We start from the raw sequence: 21340 nt of genomic DNA, 5'->3' as shown, positions 1-21340 counted from the left end.
ATGAAATCACACGATTTCTGGCCGGGGCTATTCTGTATCGTTTTACTAGCTGGACTCAAAACGAAAAGGTGTGGTTTTACATTAAAGTGTTTACTTAAGGTTAACCTCATAATTCATTTGTATATGCCTCGTTAATGTATGTATGCATTCACTTGCATGGTTGTACGCGCATGCGCTTAGATATTTAATTATCCAACTCCTTCTCTCGTTTGTCAGGATTATCTCATTTTCATCATACAAAGATTAAACGTGATTAAAATATAAGACATTGTTCGCACACGCCACAAAGGTAACACAAAAAATATATGTATTTTGCATTCAAATATATCTATGTTTCATAACGGAAACAAACTAAATCAAAAAGTGTGATCTTTACCTGACGTGGTCTTCATTCTACTCCAAATATGGTTATATCCACCTCGGACCTTGTAGCCGCATATCATTGGGTCAGAGAAGTCGCATTCAATACTTCTTTCTGAAATTCAAAGAGAAATATGTCACTTAGATAATTAAAAGAGTTCAGCCTTTTGTACGTTTTCTAATAATACCAAATACGGAAGTTTTATCGAAGTTTTACATGTAATTCTCCTTTTTAGAAGGGCTTAGTTTATTGTTGATCGCCTGAGGCTCCCTTACTGGGAAATGCCGACGAGGCTACCCGGGCACATTTTGCGGCTCAGCATGCTCCTCACCGCCGGCGCTGGATTCTCGATCCCACACTTCGACCGCGGTGTGACAGTTCTTAAAGTGGGAGAGAACTAAATACTTCTTAACGTCATGTTCTTTTTTTTCCAGTGTAATGAAATAGCCATTGTTATTTGTGTAATTGTATATGTGTAAACGTCCTCACACAACCGGACACTCAATGAACATTACACACACAGGAAAATAACATTATAATAATACAAACTGACGCGTATATACACTCGTTTTGTGAAAAGAACTTTCCCTGATTAAATTGTATGCGTAAACGTAGACCTCCTCGCATTATATACACACTCGTTGTGAATACTTATATACGCGTTGGCCAGAGAGATCGGTCGAGTTGTTTCTAAAAAAACGTGAGACGGACAGACAGACAAAGAGAAATCTAATATATATATATATATATATATATATATATATATATATATATATATATATATATGTGTGTGTGTGTGTGTGTGTGTGTGTATGTATGTATTCTATAATATAAAGCTGTGTGTGTGTGTGTGTGTGTGTGTGTATGTGTGTGGTCACGAATAGGCTCCTATATGGTTTACTATTTTAAAAACACTGATTACATATCATGGTAGAAGGTGTATCGAGACACAGGAATGGGTATTTTTGATCTTACAGAACGGTGGTTCATTAAAATTGTAGGGTCTGCGTTCGCGCATGGTCCACAAAGTATGAAAATAAAAAATTTAAAAAAATTAAAAAACAACGTTTACAGGTGTTTTTGATATTGATGTGCATAAGAATACTTTGATAAGTATATTTTAACTTAAATAGGGATGGTATAATAAAATTGTGAGGTCTGCGTTCGCGCCTGGCCTTTATAGAATGGAAATAGGCACACACTTTAATAAAGACTTTTCATATCTATCTGCGTAAGTATACTTTGATAATAATGTTTCAGTTTGAAGAAATATGGTATAATAAAATTATGGGGTCTTCGTTCGCGCCTGACCTCCATAGAATGAAAATATGTCACAAAGTTTAACAAGGTTTTTTAAGATATATCCACAGAATATTGTGATAAGTGTTTCAGTGTGAACAGTATGGTATAATAAATTATGCGGTTTATCTATTTTATTTTTACTTTCATCATATTTTGCTTTGGTTTTGATACTCCCAAATTCGAAACTATCTCTTTACAACCCTTCTTTTTCATAACCTATCATACTTTCATAAATCAGAGTCCATTTTCTGTAGACTGTTTTTGAATCCAGTCAACGGCGGGTACTTTTGCTAGTATATATATATATATATATATATATATATATATACTAGCTGTACCCGGCCACGCGTTGCTGTGGCTCAGTTTGTTAAAATGGAACACATTCCTCATAAAAAATTGCATTTTGTATTGTTTATTTATCATTTTTGCAATTTTTTTTTATCAATAAAAGTTGGGGTTTTTCCCACAAGAAAAGGTGAATTTTTACCATAAATAGTTAGGTGAAAGATTTTTTGTTTTTTTTTTATCAGGAAAACTTGCACTTTTTTTAAAAGAAAGTTAGCAATAAACATTTCTTTTTGAAAACAGAATTTTTATTATAAAAAGAAAAGATGAATGTTTTATATGAACACTGTAAATAGTTAGGTGAAAGTAAAGAAAAGTCAGATTTCTTTCAAGATAATGTACAAATTTCTTTTGTCAATAGAAAATAAATGGAAAAAATACTCCTATCATTAATTAATTCTGCAAAAAAATAAATAAAATGTTGGTTTAGTGTTTCAACATTTGAACAACGCTCGGCTGAATCTGATGATTGCCGGTCGAACCCTAAACTAATTGGAATCCGGGCGGGGAGGGGGTTTAAATTCTGCATGAGTACCACTCTTTTTAATTTTGTCTTTTGTTCAATTTTTTGTGTGGGTTTTAGCGCTAGCTAACTAACAAATTTAACCAAAATGCAAAAAGTGCCCAGCTCCCAATACAAATCTTAGTAAATCAATCCCCCTTATTGGAAACACTGAAAGGAAGGATGAAACCAAATTATTGCCAGTATGTTTGGGAGAGGGTCTAAATGATGATCATAACTTACTATTTTTGAAGCTTATAACTATTTGAAAATATAATTCAAACCCTAATTTTTTTTCAATTAAAAGGAGCAAAGATCAAATTTCAAAAAATACAAGTTTAATAGCAAATTATGCAATATTTGTTTCTTTAAAGAGGTTTTCTTTAAAAAAAAAATATAAAGAAAATCAACATATTTTGACTTGCTTATAAATATGTATATATATATAAATGCCAAAAAAGTATTAAATGGGTAGTTGCATTCTTCATTGTTAAGAATTTATCCATATTTATATTTTAAATTCCATGTATTTTTTAAATAAAAGGATTTTTTAAAGCGAGGTCCTAGAAAATCGCATTTCTGTAACATGTTTGCGCGAAGCGTTAAATAGCTGCTGCTACAAAAATGAAATTTATGAAGTATGGTTTCGTCCAAGGACATAAATAATGTCTCTTTTTTATTGTGTGTGTTAACCAAAATTAGAATTTTTCATCCTCCGTAGTTAAAAAATGAAATGCACATTCACTTATAAGTTTTTTTCCCCTAGAACAAAAAATCCGCTTCATCGATTTTTAAAAAATTCTTTTAATGAAATATACGAGTTTTTGATTGATATATTTTAATACTTCTTCATCGACTAATTTTTTTTAATATCTAAAAAAAGAAAACATTCAATGAGATAGAAAGATTTGCCGTCAGCGTCTGGTATTTACTTAACGATGTAAGCATAACATGCGCTTTACTTAAAAAAAACGTGTTTAAAAAAAAAGAAGGGCTTTACACTTTGGACTTTACAGGTAAATTTCCAAAAACTATTCTTTTTTGTTTTAAATTGGAATATTTTCTTTATTGATCTTCAATTTGTGATATATAAAACTTTGACACATAAATTAATTATTTAAATGTTAATAAACATTTCAAAATGCGGATGTGAATTTGAAAAAAAAACGTTTGTCTAAAATATTATATTTGGTTTATTGGAAAGAGCATAAAATTTCACATTGACCCTGAAAATATCGTAAAAATTGAACCAATAGAAAAATTTTGATAGATTTTTAAAGTTTAAAAATTGAAAAATATTTAACTCGTAAAATTCTATTGATTTTATTACGTAAAAAAATGGCTGCATGAAGGCACGCCGGCATTTTGTAAACATTTTGTAAACACTGTTTGTTTGTTAAATAAATAATATTTCTATTATTTTTTTAAACAACTTTAATAGTTTATTTTGAAAGTATATTCCATATAGAAAATAAACAAAAAAGAGAAATTACGAGTTTTTATATTTTATTCGCAGTTTTCTGTTAGGGGTGTCACAAATTCCTCCAAATTTCTGATACATCTTGAGGTTCTATTCTTTTTTTTTCTTTCTTTTTTTCAATATTTAAAGCAGATTTGTCACTCAGCTAGCAGATTTGGTGCTTCTACACTTTATTGCCGAAATTGGAGACGCCATTTTGTTTTCACGCACTTGCTATCCAAATCTAGGGAAGACATCTGGCCGAACGATTGCTTCCGGAAAGGGAAAGAATAAATTTACCAAAATTTACATGTATTACTTCCGGAAACGATAAATTAAACTAAATAAATTTACCAAAATTAACATTTATTACTCCCTGGACTGGATAAAATGAATCTTGACAATTCAAAAAAATATTTAAAATTATTTATTTGTTCGAAAAAAAAAACACAAACGAAAAAATAAACAAAAAGAAACTAATAAATGTTTTGGCTTTGTTTTGGTTTTCAAATGGCGCTCTCCCAGGTTAAACTATTATGAATATGTCATTTCAATTTTCTGTTTTTAATAATAAAAAAAAATTGTTCCATGAAAAACTTTCCCGTTCTCATCAATTAAATCGAAACGTTTCCAATTAAACAATTACGGATATATGTTCTCTTTCACTTTCTTTATTTACTTTTAAAGCAACATTGGACTTTTATAAAATAGTTTTTTGTTTTGTTTTGTTTTTGTTTTTTTCGAACAAATAAATAATTTTAAACATTTTTTTTGAATTGTCAAGATTCATTTTCTCCAGTAATATCGGTTTACCAAGTTTCCGGAAGTAATAAATGTTAATTTTGGTAAATCTATTCTTTACCTTTCCGGGAGCAATCGTTCGGCCATATAATGATGTCTCCCCTAGATTTTGATAGCAAGTGCGTGAAAAAAATGGCGTTTCCAATTTCGGCAATAAAGTGTAGAAGCACCCCAGATTTTTATGGGTCGCTATTTTTGCCATAAATTGTTGGGTGAAAGTTTTTTTTTTCAGGAAAACTTGCACTTTTTTTTAAAGAAAGTTAGTAGTAAACGTTTCTTTTTCAAAACAGAATTTGGTACTCCTTGGGCGTTGAGTTCCATACCAGCATAAAAAACACGCATCGCTCCCTTTCTGACGCAAGCGCACGTAACACTTTTTTTATTTACTGACGTTGTCGTAGTAACTCAACGATTATTTGTCACATTATTTATTTTGAAAAAGTTTTACTCTTTATGAATATTAAAAGAAAAATTACTAAACATTTATTAATAATGCCGCACTTTTACAGACATTTGGTTTTAAATTTTTTTTTAAATGACGACTTTTATCGACTTTTTTTAATAGCATTTGCGGATGGGTAAAAAACGAAAAAAATAACTAAGCCATTTACTGACAATCTCTCGGTATCTTGACTTTGATAACATTTATTTGTTAAAAATATTTGTAAAAGTGAAAATTATTTGGACAACGCTCGGCGGAATTCGGTCACCACGATGACCGGTCGAACCCTAAACTAATTGGAATCCGGTGTGTGTGTGTGTGGGGGGGGGTAAATTCTGCATGAGTGCCATTCTTCTTAATTTTATCTTTTGTTCAATTTTTGTGTGGGCTTTTAGCGATTGCAAAGTACCAAATTTAACCAAAATTCAAAAAAATTCAACAATTAAATAATTTTGCTCAGCTTCTAATACAGATCCTAGTAAATAAATCCCTCTTATTAGAACACTCAAGGGAAGAACGGAACCAAATTATTGCCAGTATTGTCAGTAGGGAGAGTTTTTTTTTTTTTTACAATATTTTAAGCAGATTTGACACTCAGTTACCAGATTTTTATGGGTTGCTCGTTAACTTACGATAAAACTTGCGATGTACGCGCTGGATTGTTGTAAAAATGGAAATTTAAATTTCGCTCCGTTTTAATCTTTTTTTTTATTGTGCTTCTCCCAAACAAATATAATCAAGAGAATAACATTCAACAATTGTACTTTATATATATAAAACACAAAATATTAAATATATATATATATATATTAACGAAAGAGAAATAATTCCATTTTTAAACGAAATCAATTTAGTATATAAAAGTTCCGTTTAGTGATGTCACGTGATGGCACGCGGTGTGAAATAATTGTCCCCAAATAAAAAAAAGTGGTCCATCCGTACAAAGAAAACCACCTATTTATTATAGAAAAATTAAGTATAATGTTATAATTAAAAAGAGATATATAGAAACACGCATGGGTACAGTAAACATATACCAAAATGTGGAAGCCATCCATTCAGTGGTTATTTGGACTAATAATTACGAACGAACCAAGTTCATGACACGTTATTACCTTTTTGTTTTTACTGGCAATCTCATGTTTTGCCTCCTAATATTGTTATACTCGTTACATTTTACATGAGAATACACTTTTAGATTTTTAATGCAGCTTTGAAACACTTTCCTTCTATAGGCGACACACAACATTCAAATGCGTATCCACAGCACACATATACTGAGTTTTATATATAAAGAGATATTTTTAATTATATATTAATAATATCTATCTATATACTAAAAGAACAGTTTCTAATATAAGGGTAAGACTTTGTACACCCAAAATAATATCCTCCTATTCTATTAAATTTCCGACTTTATCGAGTTCAAACTTCAACTAAAGATATTTAATAGATAGTATAATGTTTAAAAAGGTGTTTTATTTTAATAATGAAATTTAATATAGCACAAGAACATCAAAATAATAAAAATAAAAGTAATAGAAAGATTACTTGGTTTACTCCGTCATCGCCAAAGACAATTACAATTTGTAAAATTTTATTTAAGTTTTTATGAGTTATCTACATTAAGTATTAATTAGAAATGAAGTAAAACTTAGTTAATGTTACACTAACATTTAAAAATAATTATTAAGGCAAATAATAATAAAATAATTATTTAAAAAGCTAAAGTAAGACTTGTCAAAACATTGATACACTATGATAATAGTAATGATTAGGATGTAAATCTTAAACGTAAAATACGGGATAATATTCAATAGTTACATAAATGTAACTTACGAACGGATCTTGTAATAATCTGCTCTGAAGAAGATACCAACTTAGAAACGGACTGAAGAATGATTTAAGTATGTTTAACTTTTTCTGTATTGTTATTTTGCTTTCAGATATGATTGAACTATTAAAATAATTGAAACGATCGTAACCCGTATTATTTTAATAAAAAAATATATGGTGCTGGGAAATTTGTTCTTGGTTAAAAATTAAGCAAACTATATTATTATTATTATTATTATTATTATTATTATTATTATTATTATTATTATTAAGAGTAGTAGTAGTAGTAGTAGTAGTAGTAGTAGTAGTAGTAGTAGTAGTAGTAGTAGTAGTATAGCTCTTTTCCTGTCGAAAATAAATAAATTATTTAATTCAATGCTCCATTGGAAATAACGATTGAATTATTAGAAATAATTTAACTAGAATTATCTAGTAACGAAATAATGAATATATATATATATATATATATATATATATATATATATATATATATATATATATATATATATATATATATAAGTGAACGTGTGTGTGTGTGTACATTTCCCTACGCAATAACTCTGTCAATTTTAAGCCTAGAGATTCAAAATTTGATATATAGGGTACTGAGATTTGGAAAGATCGATGTGATTGGTGATGTGGCCAGAAGGTGGGTGCTCATTTTAAGTTAAATTTACATGGAAAAGTGATCACCCACTTTTCGAAAAAAAATTTCTTCATATCATGGAAACTATTTTGGTACTCATTGGGCGTTGATTTCCATGGCGACCCGCAGAATTATTTAATGGTCGTTCCCTTAGTCCCCCCCCTAGTCAAGACTAACGCATGTGCACGTAACATTTTTTATTTATTTACTTACGTGGCGGAGTTATACAACCATCACCCCCATGTGAATTTCTATACTGATAGGTTTTTTAAAATTTTTTCACTGAATTATTATTGATTGAACACTAACCAGATTATGAAAAAAAATTGAAAAAAAAAAAAAATATTTCAACATTTGAAAGGGGTACTCACGTTTTAGTTACCACGTTCTGGTAAATCGGTCACCCATTTTTTTTTTTTTTTGCTAAATACGGAAGTGACTTCGGGAGATATAAAATGGTCGCATGTTGACGAAGCAATGTATCGGGAGGCGTACGGGATGGAAAATTATTGGTAAATTTTTAGATTAGGTCCACCTCCTCAATTTTCTTTTAAATGAGGACTTGTAATGGTTTTCGACTATGCTGAATACGAAAATCGCATTTAAAAATTTGCAGAAATAAATAGTTATCAAGATATAAAAAGTTGTATTATGCATTGTAATCTTTGGCGGCCATCTTTTTTACGCGCGTGCATTTGTTTATGGCGCGTGCGCGCGTAAAAAGATGGCCACCAAAGAATACAATGCATAATATAACTTTTTATATCTTGATAACTACTGATTTCCGCAAAATTTCAATGCGATTTCCGTATTCAGCATACTCGAAATCCTATAAATGTCGTCATTTAAAAGAAATTGTGGAGGTGGACCAAATCTAAAAAAATACCAAATTATTAAACATTTCGGTACTCATGCAGAGAGTGATCCGTGCTGAAATAATAATGTTATTATTTTAAAAGCCATTCTTAACATGGGGAGGGGAGGGTATTTTGTACCTATTCTGTACTTAAACCTTACAATTGAATAAAAAAAGCATATCATAAAACTTTAATTAAACGTGGAAATACGATTTAAATAATAGCGCGGATCACTCTCTGCATTAGCATCAACATTTCTCTAGCATGTTAGTGAAATTTATAATACTTAAAAAATTTTTAAAAAACCAAAAGTTTTGAAAAAAAACCCCTCACCTTTCATAAAAACAAATTATTTAAAATAAAAAAACACCCACAAACTGACTTTTAGCTAAATAAGTAAAAAAAAAAAAAAATTTTTTTAAACTCGAAACATTTATTTTCATAAAAACAATAACAAAGTCATGTTCAATCTATTTTTTTTTCTCTGAGAAACAAATATATTTCTGACTTACAAATACGGTAGAGACTCATATTATTTTTACTTTCTATGGTTTTGGTATACCGCGTTTTTATTGCTTACAAAATGGGTGACTGATTTATCAGAACGTTGTAACTAAAAAGTGAGCACCACTTTCAAATGTCGAAATAATGATTTCTTTAAAAAAAATTTTTAATAATCTGTTTAATTAGTATCCAATAAATAATAATCCAGTGAAAAAAAAATCCAAAAACCTATAAGTAAAGAAATTACGCATGGGAGTACAACTACGGTACTTTCGCACTTACTTTTACAAAGATTATTTACGTTAACTCTTTTCATAAATAATTTAAAAAAAAAAGTAACTAAACCATTTATTAATAATTTGTCACGTGTACAAACATTTATTTATTTATTTATTTACGTAGGCTTAACTCTTTTCATGAATAAGAAAAGTTTTACTCTTTAAAAGGAAAAAATGTAGAGAGTGACACGCTATTTTTTAAATCGTATTTCCACGGTTAATTAAAGTTTAACGATATGTTTTTTTTATTCAATTGTAAGGTTAAAGTACAGAATAGGTACAAAACACCCTCCCCTCCCCATGTTAAGAATGGCTTTTAAAATAATAACATTATTATTTCAGCACGGATCACTCGCTGCGTGAGTATCATAAAAATTAATACAAATAATACTTATCTCAATAAGTGAAAGGCTCATTTCTACCGGAAATGAAATGGGGACAATCTCGCAGTTACGAAAAATATTTTCATTTATAATTTAATATTTTTATAATTCGCAATGTTAAATTATTTTAATAACATGCAAATATTCTTGGACTTTAAAAATAGATTTTCTGAAAATTTCAATTAAATTGGTAATGTAGAAATATGGTTCTATATATTATAAACGCACCAAAAATTACATTTATATATATAGATTATATTATTTTATCGTTATATTATTATATTATTGTATCATTTTATTGTTATATTATTATATTTTTATATTGTTATATTATTATATTCTTATATAATTATATTGTTATATTATTATATTATGCTATTATTATATTATTTTTTGTAATATTATTATATTATTATATTATTACCTTATTTTATTGTTACCTTGTTATATTATTATATTATTATATTGTTACATTATTATATTGTTATATTATGATATTATTATATTATTACATTATTATATTGTTATGTTATTATATTATTATATTATTTTATTATATTATTATATTATTATATTATTTCATTGTTATAATATATGATTATATTATTTTATTGTTATATTATTATACTATTATATTATTTTATTGTTATCTTTTTGTATTATTATATTTTAATTAATTATCATCGTTTCTAAGAAGTTTATTTAATTTTTGTTTCAATTAATTATCATTGTTTCAAACAAGTTTATTTAATTTTTATTTTAATTAATTATCAGCGTTAAAAACAAGTTTATTTAATTTATTTAATTAATTATCATCGTTTCAAACAAGTTTATTTAATTCTTGTTTTAATTAATTACCATCATTTCAAACACGTTTATTTAATTTTGTACAATGAATTACTATCTTTTCAAACAAGTTTATTTAATTTTTATTTTAATTAATTATCAGCGTTAAAAACAAGTTTATTTAATTTATTCAATTAATTATCATCGTTTCAAACAAGTTTGTTTAATGTTTGTTTTAATTAATTACCATCATTTCAAACACGTTTATTTAATTTTGTATAATGAATTACTATCTTTTCAAACAAGTTTATTTAATTTTTATTTTAATTAATTATCAGCGTTAAAAACAAGTTTATTTAATTTATTTAATTAATTATCATCGTTTCAAACAAGTTTGTTTAATTTTTGTTTTAATTAATTACCATCATTTCAAACACATTTATTTAATTTTGTTTAATGAATTACTATCTTTTCAAACAAGTTTATTTAGTTTTAATTCATTTCCATTGTTTCCACCCAGTTTATTTCATTTTTTAATTAATTACCATCGTCTCAAAGAAGTTATTAAAATTTTCTTTTAATTAATTACAATTGTTTCAAACGAGTTTATTTAATTTTTGTTTTAATTAATTACAATCGTGTCAAACAAGTTTATTTAATTTTTGTTTTAATTACTTACCATCGTTTCAAAGAAGTTTATTTAATTATTGTTGTTTATTTATTAACATAGTTTCATTCATGTTTTGTGTACATTAATTAATAAATTAATTTGGGTACTTAACATTGTTATCTTTCAACTACGTTGATTAACTTGTTTTTTTCTTGTTGTTGACATTTCCAGGACGATCTTCACCCGACGCTTGAAGGTATTATATTATGGTATTATTATAGTATTATATTAATGTGTTATTAAATGTTTTATTGTCATATTGTTATATTATTATATTATTATGTTATTATGTCTTTTACTTGTTCTAATGTCATATTATTGTATTATTATATTATTATATTTTATTTTATTTTATTATTTTATTGTTATATTTTTATAATATTATATTATTATATTATTATGTTATTATATAATTTTATTTTCATATTGTAATATTATTATGTTATACGTTTATATTATTATGTTATTATATTAATTTATTGTCATATTATAATATTTTATATTAGTATAATGTTTTATTGTTATATTGTTATACTTGGTATTATTATATTATTATATGATTATGTTGTGATATTATTTTATTGTAATATATTTATATTTTTATATTATTATATTATTACATGTTTTTATCATCTTATTATCTTATTCTATTATTTTATTGTTATATTATTATATTATTATACTAATTTGATTGTTATATTATTATAATACTATATTTTTTATTGTTATATTATTATATTTTTTATTATCATATTATTATATTCTAATACAATTACATTGTTATATTAATATATCATCATATTATTATACTATTTTTTATGTTATTATATTATTATATTTTCTTATTTTATTGTTATATTGTTATATTATTATTATATTATTACATTATTATATTGGTATATTATGATATTTTTATATTATTATATTATTTCATTGTTAAATTGTTATATTATTATATTATTATATTTTTGTATTGCTATGTTATTATATCATTATATTATTATATTATTTTATAGTTATACTATTATATTATTATATTTTTTATATTCATATTATTATATTATTTTTTTGATATATTATTATATTATTTTATTGTTATATTGTTATATTATTATATTATTATATTATCTTATGTTTGTATTATTATACAATTATTTTCGTGTAATTTATTTGACTTCTTCGGCGATTTCCCGGACTAACCTAATTCAGGTAATGATCGCTAACTTTGCTCCTTTTCGTAAACTGCTTCGACAATGCCCGGGACTCGGCTGCAGTAATCCTGTAATCATTTTTTTTTTTCATTTTATATTTTTTCTACTGATTATTTCAGCGTCCCAAATTATAACTTGAAAAATATGCTTATTTTTCCATTTCTATGCTGGTTATCTCCTTTAAATTTAAGTATTCGTTGACATAAGCGATCTATGTTGAATATAAAGGTATTTTAATGGCATGAAAACTCCGGAGACCAATATGTTTTCATTTATTAAAATTAACCCTCCCCTAACAAAAGAAAATTTTTTTTCATAAACATTAACTTACCTGGAATAGTAGAAGCAGGTTCAGGTTCTGGTTCTTCCTCATCATTCCCAGATGAGCGACGTTGAGTTTCAAGTCCATTTTCATTCATTAAATATTGAACTCCTCGAAAAAAAATAGAACAAAAATCAAAGTGAACCAGTCGAACTATATTTTGACACGCAGTACAAACATCTGGATTAACACCTAGTTTTAGGAAGATTCTGAGAATGACCAGTTTTATTTTTATTGAAATTGTTTCCATCCCCACCCCGCAAAAATCTTATTTTAAATATTAATTAATAACTTGGAATATTAGAAACAGATCGGGTTTCCTCATCCTTAGAATAAGAAAAAGCATCAATGTTAGGTGTATTTTGTTATATTATTATATTATTATGTTATTTTATTGTTATATTATTATATTATTATTTTCGTGTATTTTATTATATTGCTCCGGCAATTTCCGAGGCTAACCTAATTCAGCTAATGATCGCCAACATTGCTCCTTTTCGTAAACTTCTTCGGCAATTTCCGGGACGCGGCTACAGTAATCCTGTAATCATTTTTTTTTTCATTTTATATTTTTTCATTGCTCTACTGATTTTTTCAGCGTCCCAAATTATAACTTGAAAAATATGCTTATTTTTCTATTTCTATGCTGGTTATCTCCTTTAAATTTAAGTATTCGTTGACATAAACGACCTATGTTGAATATAACGGTATTTTAATGGCATGAAAACTCCGGAATTCAATATTTTTATTTTCATTTAAATTAACCTTCCCCTAACAGTAGAAAAAAAACTTCATAAACATTATCTTACCTGGAATACTAGATGCAGGTTCAGGTTCGGATTCTACCTCATCCTTACCAGATAAGACACGTTGAGTTTCTAGTCCATTTTCATTCATTAAATATTGAACTCCTCGAAAAATAGAATAGCAAACAAAGAGAACCAGTCGAACTATTTTCGGACACGCAGTACAAACATCTGGATTAACAACTATTTTAATGAAGATTCTGGGGATAACCAGTTTTATTTTTATTACAATTGTTTCCATCCCCATCCCAGCAAAAAATCTTATTTAAATATTAATAATTAACTTGGAATATTAGAAGCAGGTCGGGTTTCCTCATCCTTAGAATAACAAAAAGCATCAATGTTAAGAGCATTTTGTTTAAGGAAACCGATATCTTCAGACAGCCTCATCTGGGAGAACCAGAAAACATCCGAATTAAGATATAATCTAATTATCAGATGATAAATATCGGAGGTGTATGGATTTTTGTTTGAATTAATTATCATCGTTTCAAATAAGTTTGTTTAATTTTTGTTTTAATTAATTATCATCGTTTCAAACAAGTTTATTTAATATTTGTTTGAATTAATTATCATCGTTTCAAATAAGTTCATTTAATTTTTGTTTTAATTAATTATCATCGTTTCAAACAAGTTTATTTAATTTTTGTTTGAATTAATTACCATCGTTTAAAACAAGTTTATTTAATTTTTGTTTCAATTAATTATCATCGTTTCAAATAAGTTTGTTTAAGTTTTGTTTTAATTTATTATCATCGTTTCGAAAAGTGTATTTAATTTTTGTTTTAATTAATAATCATCGTTTCAAATAAGTCTGTTTAATGTTTTTTTTAATTAATTATCATCCGACTTAAGAAATAATCTAATTAGTAGATGATAAATATCGGAGGTGTATGGATTTTTTGTTTGAATTAATTATCATCGTTTCGAACAAGTTCATTTAATTTTTCTTTTAACTAATTATCATCGTTTCAAACAAGTTTATTTAATTTTTGTTTTAATTAATTATAATCGTTTCAAACAAGTTTATTTAATTTTAGTTTTGATAAATTATCATCGTTTCAAACAATTATTTAATTTATGTTTTAACTAATTATCATCGTTTCAAACAAGTTTATTTAAGTTTGTTTTAATTATCATCGTTTCGAAGAAGTTTATTTAATTTTTGTTTTATTTAATAATCATCGTTTCAAACAAGTTTATTTAATTTTTGTTTTAATTAATTATCATTGTTTCAAACAATTATATAACATGTTTGTTTTAATTAATTATCATCGTTTCGAACAAGTTTATTTAATTTTTGTTTTAATTAATTATCATCGTTTCAAACAAGTGTATTAAATTTTTGTTTTACGTAATTATCATCGTTTCAAACAAGTTTATTTAATTTTTGTTTTAATTGATAAACATCGTTCCAAACAAGTTATTAAATTTCGTCTTTGATTAATTATCATCGTTTCAAACAATAACAGAAAATTTTTGTTTTAATTAATTATCATCGTTTAAAACAAGTTTATTTAATTTTTGTTTTAATTAATTATCATCGTTTCAAATGAGTTTGTTAAATTTTTGTTTTAATTAATTACCATGTATTCAAACAAGTATATTTACTCGTTTCAAAGAAACTTATTTAATTTTTTAAATGAATTACTATCGTTTCACACAAGTTTATTTTATTTTTGTTTTAATGAATTATCATAATTTCAAACAAGTGTATTTAATTTTTTTTTTAAATAATTATTATCGTTTCAAACAAGTTTATTTAATTTTGGTTTTAATTAATTATCATCGTTTCAAATAAGTTTGATTAATTTTGGTTTTAATTAATTATCATCGTTTCAAACAAGTTTATTTAATTTTTGTTTTACGTAATTATCATCGTCTCAAACAAGTTCATTTAATTTTTGTTTTAATTGATTAACATCGTTTCAAACAAGTTATTTAATTTCTGCTTTAATTAATTATCATCGTTTCAAACAAGTTTATAACATTTTTTGTTGTGATTAATTATCACGTGAAAATATGCTTATTTTTCTATTTATGTGCCGGTTATCTCCTTTAAATTTAAGTATTCGTTGACATAAGCGACCTATGTTGAATATAACGGTATTTTTATGGCGTGAAAACTCTGGAGATCAACCTGTTTACTTTTATTAAATTTAATCGTCCCTTACAAAAGAAAAAAAAATCATAAACATTAACTTACCTGGAAGACTAGAAGCAGGTTCAGGTTCTGGTTCTTCCTCATCATTCCCAGATAAGACACGTTGAGTTTCTAGTCTATTTTCATTCATTAAATATTGAACTCCTTGAAAAAATAGAATAGCAAACAAAGTGAACTAGCCGAACTATTTTGGGACACACAGTACAAACATCCGGAATAACACCTAGTTTTATTAAGATTCTGGGGATGACCAGTTTTATTTTTATTACAATTGTCTCCATCCCCATCCCCGCAAAAAATCTTACTTAAATATTAATTAATAACTTGGAATATTAGAAGAAGGTCGCGTTTCCTCATCCTTAGAATAACAAAAAGCATCAATGTTTAGAGCATTTTGTTTAAGTATAACCAATATCTTCAGACAGCCTCATCTGGGAGACTCAGACAAACATCCGGATTAAGACCTGATCTAATTATCAGATGATAAATATCGGAGGTGTATTGATTTTTTGTTTTAATAAATTACCATCGTTTCAAACAAGTTTATTTAATTTTTGTTTTAATTAATTATCATCGTTTAAAAAAAAATTCTATTATTTTGTTTTAATTAATTACATCCTCCCAAACAACATTATTTAATTTTTGTCTTAATTAATTACCATCGTTTCAAACAAGTTTATTTGATTTTTGTTTTAATTAATTATCATCGTTTCGAACAAGTTTATTTAATTTTTGTTTTAATTAATTATCATCGTTTCAAACAATTATATTACATTTTTGTTTAAATTAATTATCATCGTTTCAAACATGTTTATTTAATTTTTGTTTTCATTAATTATAATCGTTAAAAACAATTATATTACATTTTTTTAATTAATTATCATCGTTTCAAACAAGTTTATTTAATTTTTGTTTTAATTGATTAACATCGTATCAACCAAGTTTATTTAATTTTCGTTTTAATTTATTATCATCGTTTAAAACAATCATCTTAAGTTTTGTTTTAATTTATTGTCATAGTTTCGAACATGTTTATTTTATTTTTGTTTTAATTAATTATCATCGTTTCAAATAAGTTTATTTAATTTTTGTTTTAATTGGTTTACAACGTTTCAAACAAGTTTTTGTTAAATCTTTTTAATTAATTATCATCGTTTTAAACAAATTTCAAAATTTTTGCTTTAATTAATAATCATCGTTTCAAACAAGTTCATTTTTTTTTAAATTAATATCATCCTTTCAAACAAGTTTATTAAATCTTCGTTTTTATTAATATTCATCGTTTCATACAACTTTATTTATTTGTTTGTTTAAATTAATTAAAATCGTTTAAAACAAGTTTATTTAATTTTTGTTTGTATTAATTATCATCGTTTCAAATAAGTTTATTTAATTTATGTTTTAATTAATTACCATCGTTTCAAACAAGTTTATTTAATTTTTGTTTTAATTAATTATCATCGTTTCAAACATGTTTATTTAATTTTTGTTTGAATTAATTACCATCGTTTAATACAAGTTTATTTACTTTTTGATTTAATTAATTATCATCGTTTCAAAACAGTTTAGTTAATTTTTGTTTTAAATGATTAACATAGTTTCAAACAAGTTTATTTAATATTTGTTTTCAATAATTATCATCGTTTCTAAATAGTTTATTTTATTTTTGTCTTAATTAATGATCATCGTTTTTGAAAAGTTTTTATAATGTTAGTTTTAATTGACTGACATAGTTTCAAACAAGTTTATTTAATTTCTGTTTTAATTAATTTTCATCGTTTAAAACACGTTTATTTAATTTTTGTTTTAATTGGGTAACAACGTTTCAAACAAGTTTATTAAATCTTTCTTAATTATTTATCATCGTTTCAAACAAATTTTAAAATTTGTATTTTAATTAATAATCATCGTTTCAAACAATTTTATAAAATTTTTGTTTTACTCATTTATCATCGTTTAAAACAAGTGTATTTAATTTTTGTTTTAATTAATTACCATCGTTTCATACAAGTTTATTTTTTATTTTTTTAATTGATTAAAATCGTTTAAAACAAGTTTATTTATTTTTTGTTTGTATTAATTATCATCGTTTCAAATTATTTAATGTTTTCTTTAATTGATAAACATCGTTTCAAAAAGTTTACTTAAATGTTGTTTTAATTAATTATCATTGTTTAAAACAATTAGTGTAATTTTTGTTTTAATTAATTATCATCGTTTCAAAGTAATTTATTTATATATGTTTTAATTATCATCGTTTCAAATAATTATTTTTAATTTTTGTTTGCATGTATTAAACTTGTTTCAAGCAAGTTTATTTAATTTTTTGTTATTATTATCATCGTTTCAAACACTTTTATTTTATTTTTGTTTCGATTAATTATTATCCTTTCAAACACTTCTATTTAATTTTTGTTCAATTAATTAAGATCGTTTCAAACAATTTATTTAATTTTTGTTTAAATTAATAAGAATCATTTCAAACAAGTTTCTTTAATTTTGTTTTAATTAATTACTATCTTCCAAACAAATGTATTTGATTTTTTTTTAATTGATTATCATCGTTTAAAACAAGTTTATTTAATTTTAGTTTTAATAAATTATCATCATTTAAAACAAGTTTATTTAATTTTTGTTTCAATCAATTATCATCGTTTCAAACACTTATATTAAATTTTTGTTTTAATTAATTATCATGGTTTCAAAGGTGTTCATTTTATTTTTGTTTTAATTAATTATCAAAGTTTATTTAATTTTCATTTTAATTGATTTAGATCGTTTCAAACAAGTTTATTTAATATTTGTTTGAATTAATTATCATCGTTTAAAATAAGTTTATTAATTTTTGTTTGAATTAATTATCATCGTTTCAAACAAGATTATTTCATTTTTGTTTTAATTGATTACCATCGTTTCAAACAAGTTTATTACATTTTTGTTTTAATTAATTATCATCGTTTCAGACAAGTTCAGACACGTTTATTAGTTTTTGTTTTAATTTGTTAAACACGTTTCAAACATGTTTATTACCTTTTTTTTTATTATTAATTATCACCGTTAAAAACAAATTTTATGATTTTTGTTTTAATAAAAAATCATCGTTTCAAACAAGTTTCCTTAATTTGTGTTTAAATTAATTATCATCGTTTCAACCAAGTTTATTTAATTTTTGTTTATTAATAATCATCGTTACATACAAGCTTATTTACTTTTTGTTTTAGATGATTAAAATCGTTTCAAACAAGTTTATTTAATTTTTTTTTTGTTTTAATTATCATCGCTTTAAAGATGTTTATTTAATTTTTACTTTCATTGATTAACATCGTTTCAAACAAGTTTAACTATTGTTTTAATTAATTATCATCGTTTACAAAAATTAGATCAATTAATTATCATCGTTTCAAACTTATTAATTTAAATTTGTTTTCATTATAATAGTTTCAAACAATTATATTAAATTTTTGTTTGAAATTATTAAACTTGTTTCAAACAAGTTTATTTAATTTTTGTTTTAATTAATTATCATCGTTTCAAACACTTGTATTTAATTTTGTTGAGTAATTAAAATCGTTTCAAACACTTTTATTCAATTTTTGTTTTAATTAATTATAATCGTTTCAAGCAAATTATTGAATTTTTGTTTCAATTAATAATCATCGTTTACACCAAGTTTCTTTCATTTTGTTTTAATTAATTACCATCGTTTTAAACAAATTTATTTAATTTTTGTTTTAATTAATTATCATCATTTAAAACAAGTTTATTTAATTTTTGGTTTTTATTAATTATCATCATTTAAAACAAGTTAATTTAATTTTTGTTTTAATTAATTATCATCATTTACAATAAGTTTATTTAATTTTTGTCTTAATTAATTATCATCATTTAAAACAAGTTCATTTAATGTTTTTTTTTATTATTATCATCATTTCGAACAAGTTTTTTAATTTTTGTTTTAATTAATTTTCATCGTGTCAAACAAGTTAATTTAATTTGTGTTTTAATTAATTGTCATCGTTTCAAACATGTTTATTGAATTTTAGTTTAAATTCATTTTCATGGTTCAAACCTGTTTATTATATTTTTTAAAATTATTTTCCATTATTTCAAACAAGTTTATGTAATTTTTGTTTTAATGAATTACAAATGTTTTAAGCAATTTTATTTTATTCCTGTTTTATTAATTACAATCGTTTCAAACAAGTTTATTTGATTTGAGTTGTAATTACTTACCATCGTTTATTACAAGTTTATTTAATTTTTATTTTTGATTAATTAACACAGTTTCATTCATGTTTTGTGTACGTTAATTAATAAATTAATTTTGTTACTTAACATTGTTATCTTTCAAGTACGTAGATCAACTTTCTTTTTCTTGTCGTTGACATTTCCAGGACGATCTTCAGCCGGCGCTTGCAGTTATTATATTATTCTATTATTATATTATTATATTAAGGTGTTCTTATATTATGTCATTGTCATATTGTTATATTATTATATTATTAGGTTATTATATTTTTTACTTGTTATATTGTTATATTCTTATATTATTATGTTATTTTATTATTTCATAGTTATATTGTTACAATATTATATTGTTGTATTATTATGTGATTATAGTATTTTATTGTTATATTGTTATATTGTTATATTGTTATATTATATGTTCATATTATTTATAATGTTATTATAATAATTTATTGTTATATTATTATATTATTATATTAGTATAATATTTTAATATTATATTGTTAGACTAGTGTATTATTATATCATTATGTTGTTATATTATTTTATTGTAATATATTTGTATTATTATATTATTATGTTATTACATTTTTTCAATATTATCTTACTATATTATTGTATTATTTCATTGTTATATTATTATATTATTATATTATTTCATTGTCATATTAGTATATTTTACATTGTTTTATTGTTGTATTATTATATTTTTATATTATTAGATTCTAATTATTATATTGTTAAAGTAATATATTATGATATTATTATATGTTTTGTTATATTATCATATTATAATATTATTATCTTATTTTAATGTTATATTGTTATATAATTATATATTCTCATATAATTACATTATTTTATTTATATAATAATATACTATTACATTATTTTATTTGTATATTATTATATTATTACATTAGAGTATTTCTATGTTATTATATTATTATAATGTTTTATTGATATATTAGTATATTATTATATTATTTTTTTGTTATATTATTATATTATTTTATTGTTATATAGTTATAACGTTATATTATTACATTATTGTATTGCTATGTTATGATATTTTTATATTATTATATTATTTTATTATTATATTATTTTATTATTATATTGTTATATTATTATATTATTCTATTACTATTATCGTGTATTTTATTTTACTACTCCGGCAATTTCCGGGACTAACCTCATTCAGGTAATGATTACTAACTTTGCTCCTTGTCATAAACTACTTCGGCAATGTCCGGGACTCGGTTACGGTAATCTTGTATAAATCAGCGTCCCAAATTATAACTTTAAATATATGCTTATTTTTGCTATTTCGATGCTGGTTATCTCCTTTAAATTTTAGTATTCGTTGACATAAGCGATCTATGTTGAATATAACGGTATTTTAATGGCATGAAAA

General features: G+C 24.1%; 1 protein-coding gene across 21 annotated transcripts in view; it reads right to left on the bottom strand.

Annotated features, from left to right (window-relative positions):
* The window catches only part of LOC145293993 (uncharacterized), a 151425-nt gene that overhangs the window by 82669 nt on the left and 47416 nt on the right, over positions 1-21340 (bottom strand). For 13 of the 21 annotated variants that reach the window (XM_080140886.1, XM_080140894.1, XM_080140906.1 and 10 more), the window contains 4 exons: positions 15718-15819; positions 13515-13616; positions 12715-12816; positions 377-475 (listed from right to left, as the gene is read on the bottom strand). In XM_080140886.1, coding sequence (XP_079997012.1) covers positions 377-475; positions 12715-12816; positions 13515-13616; positions 15718-15819 — 405 coding nt within the window. The remainder of the gene's footprint in view (positions 1-376; positions 476-12714; positions 12817-13514; positions 13617-15717; positions 15820-21340) is intronic. The other 8 variants (XM_080140889.1, XM_080140896.1, XM_080140890.1 and 5 more) reach the window with 4 other exon arrangements.

The sequence above is a fragment of the Euprymna scolopes genome, chromosome 15 (assembly GCF_053919585.1).
Source record: "Euprymna scolopes isolate OS-2025 chromosome 15, ASM5391958v1, whole genome shotgun sequence".
NCBI classification, from domain to species: domain Eukaryota; kingdom Metazoa; phylum Mollusca; class Cephalopoda; order Sepiida; family Sepiolidae; genus Euprymna; species Euprymna scolopes.
Note: the sequence above shows the minus strand (reverse complement) of the source record. Positions and strands in the feature narration are given on the sequence as shown.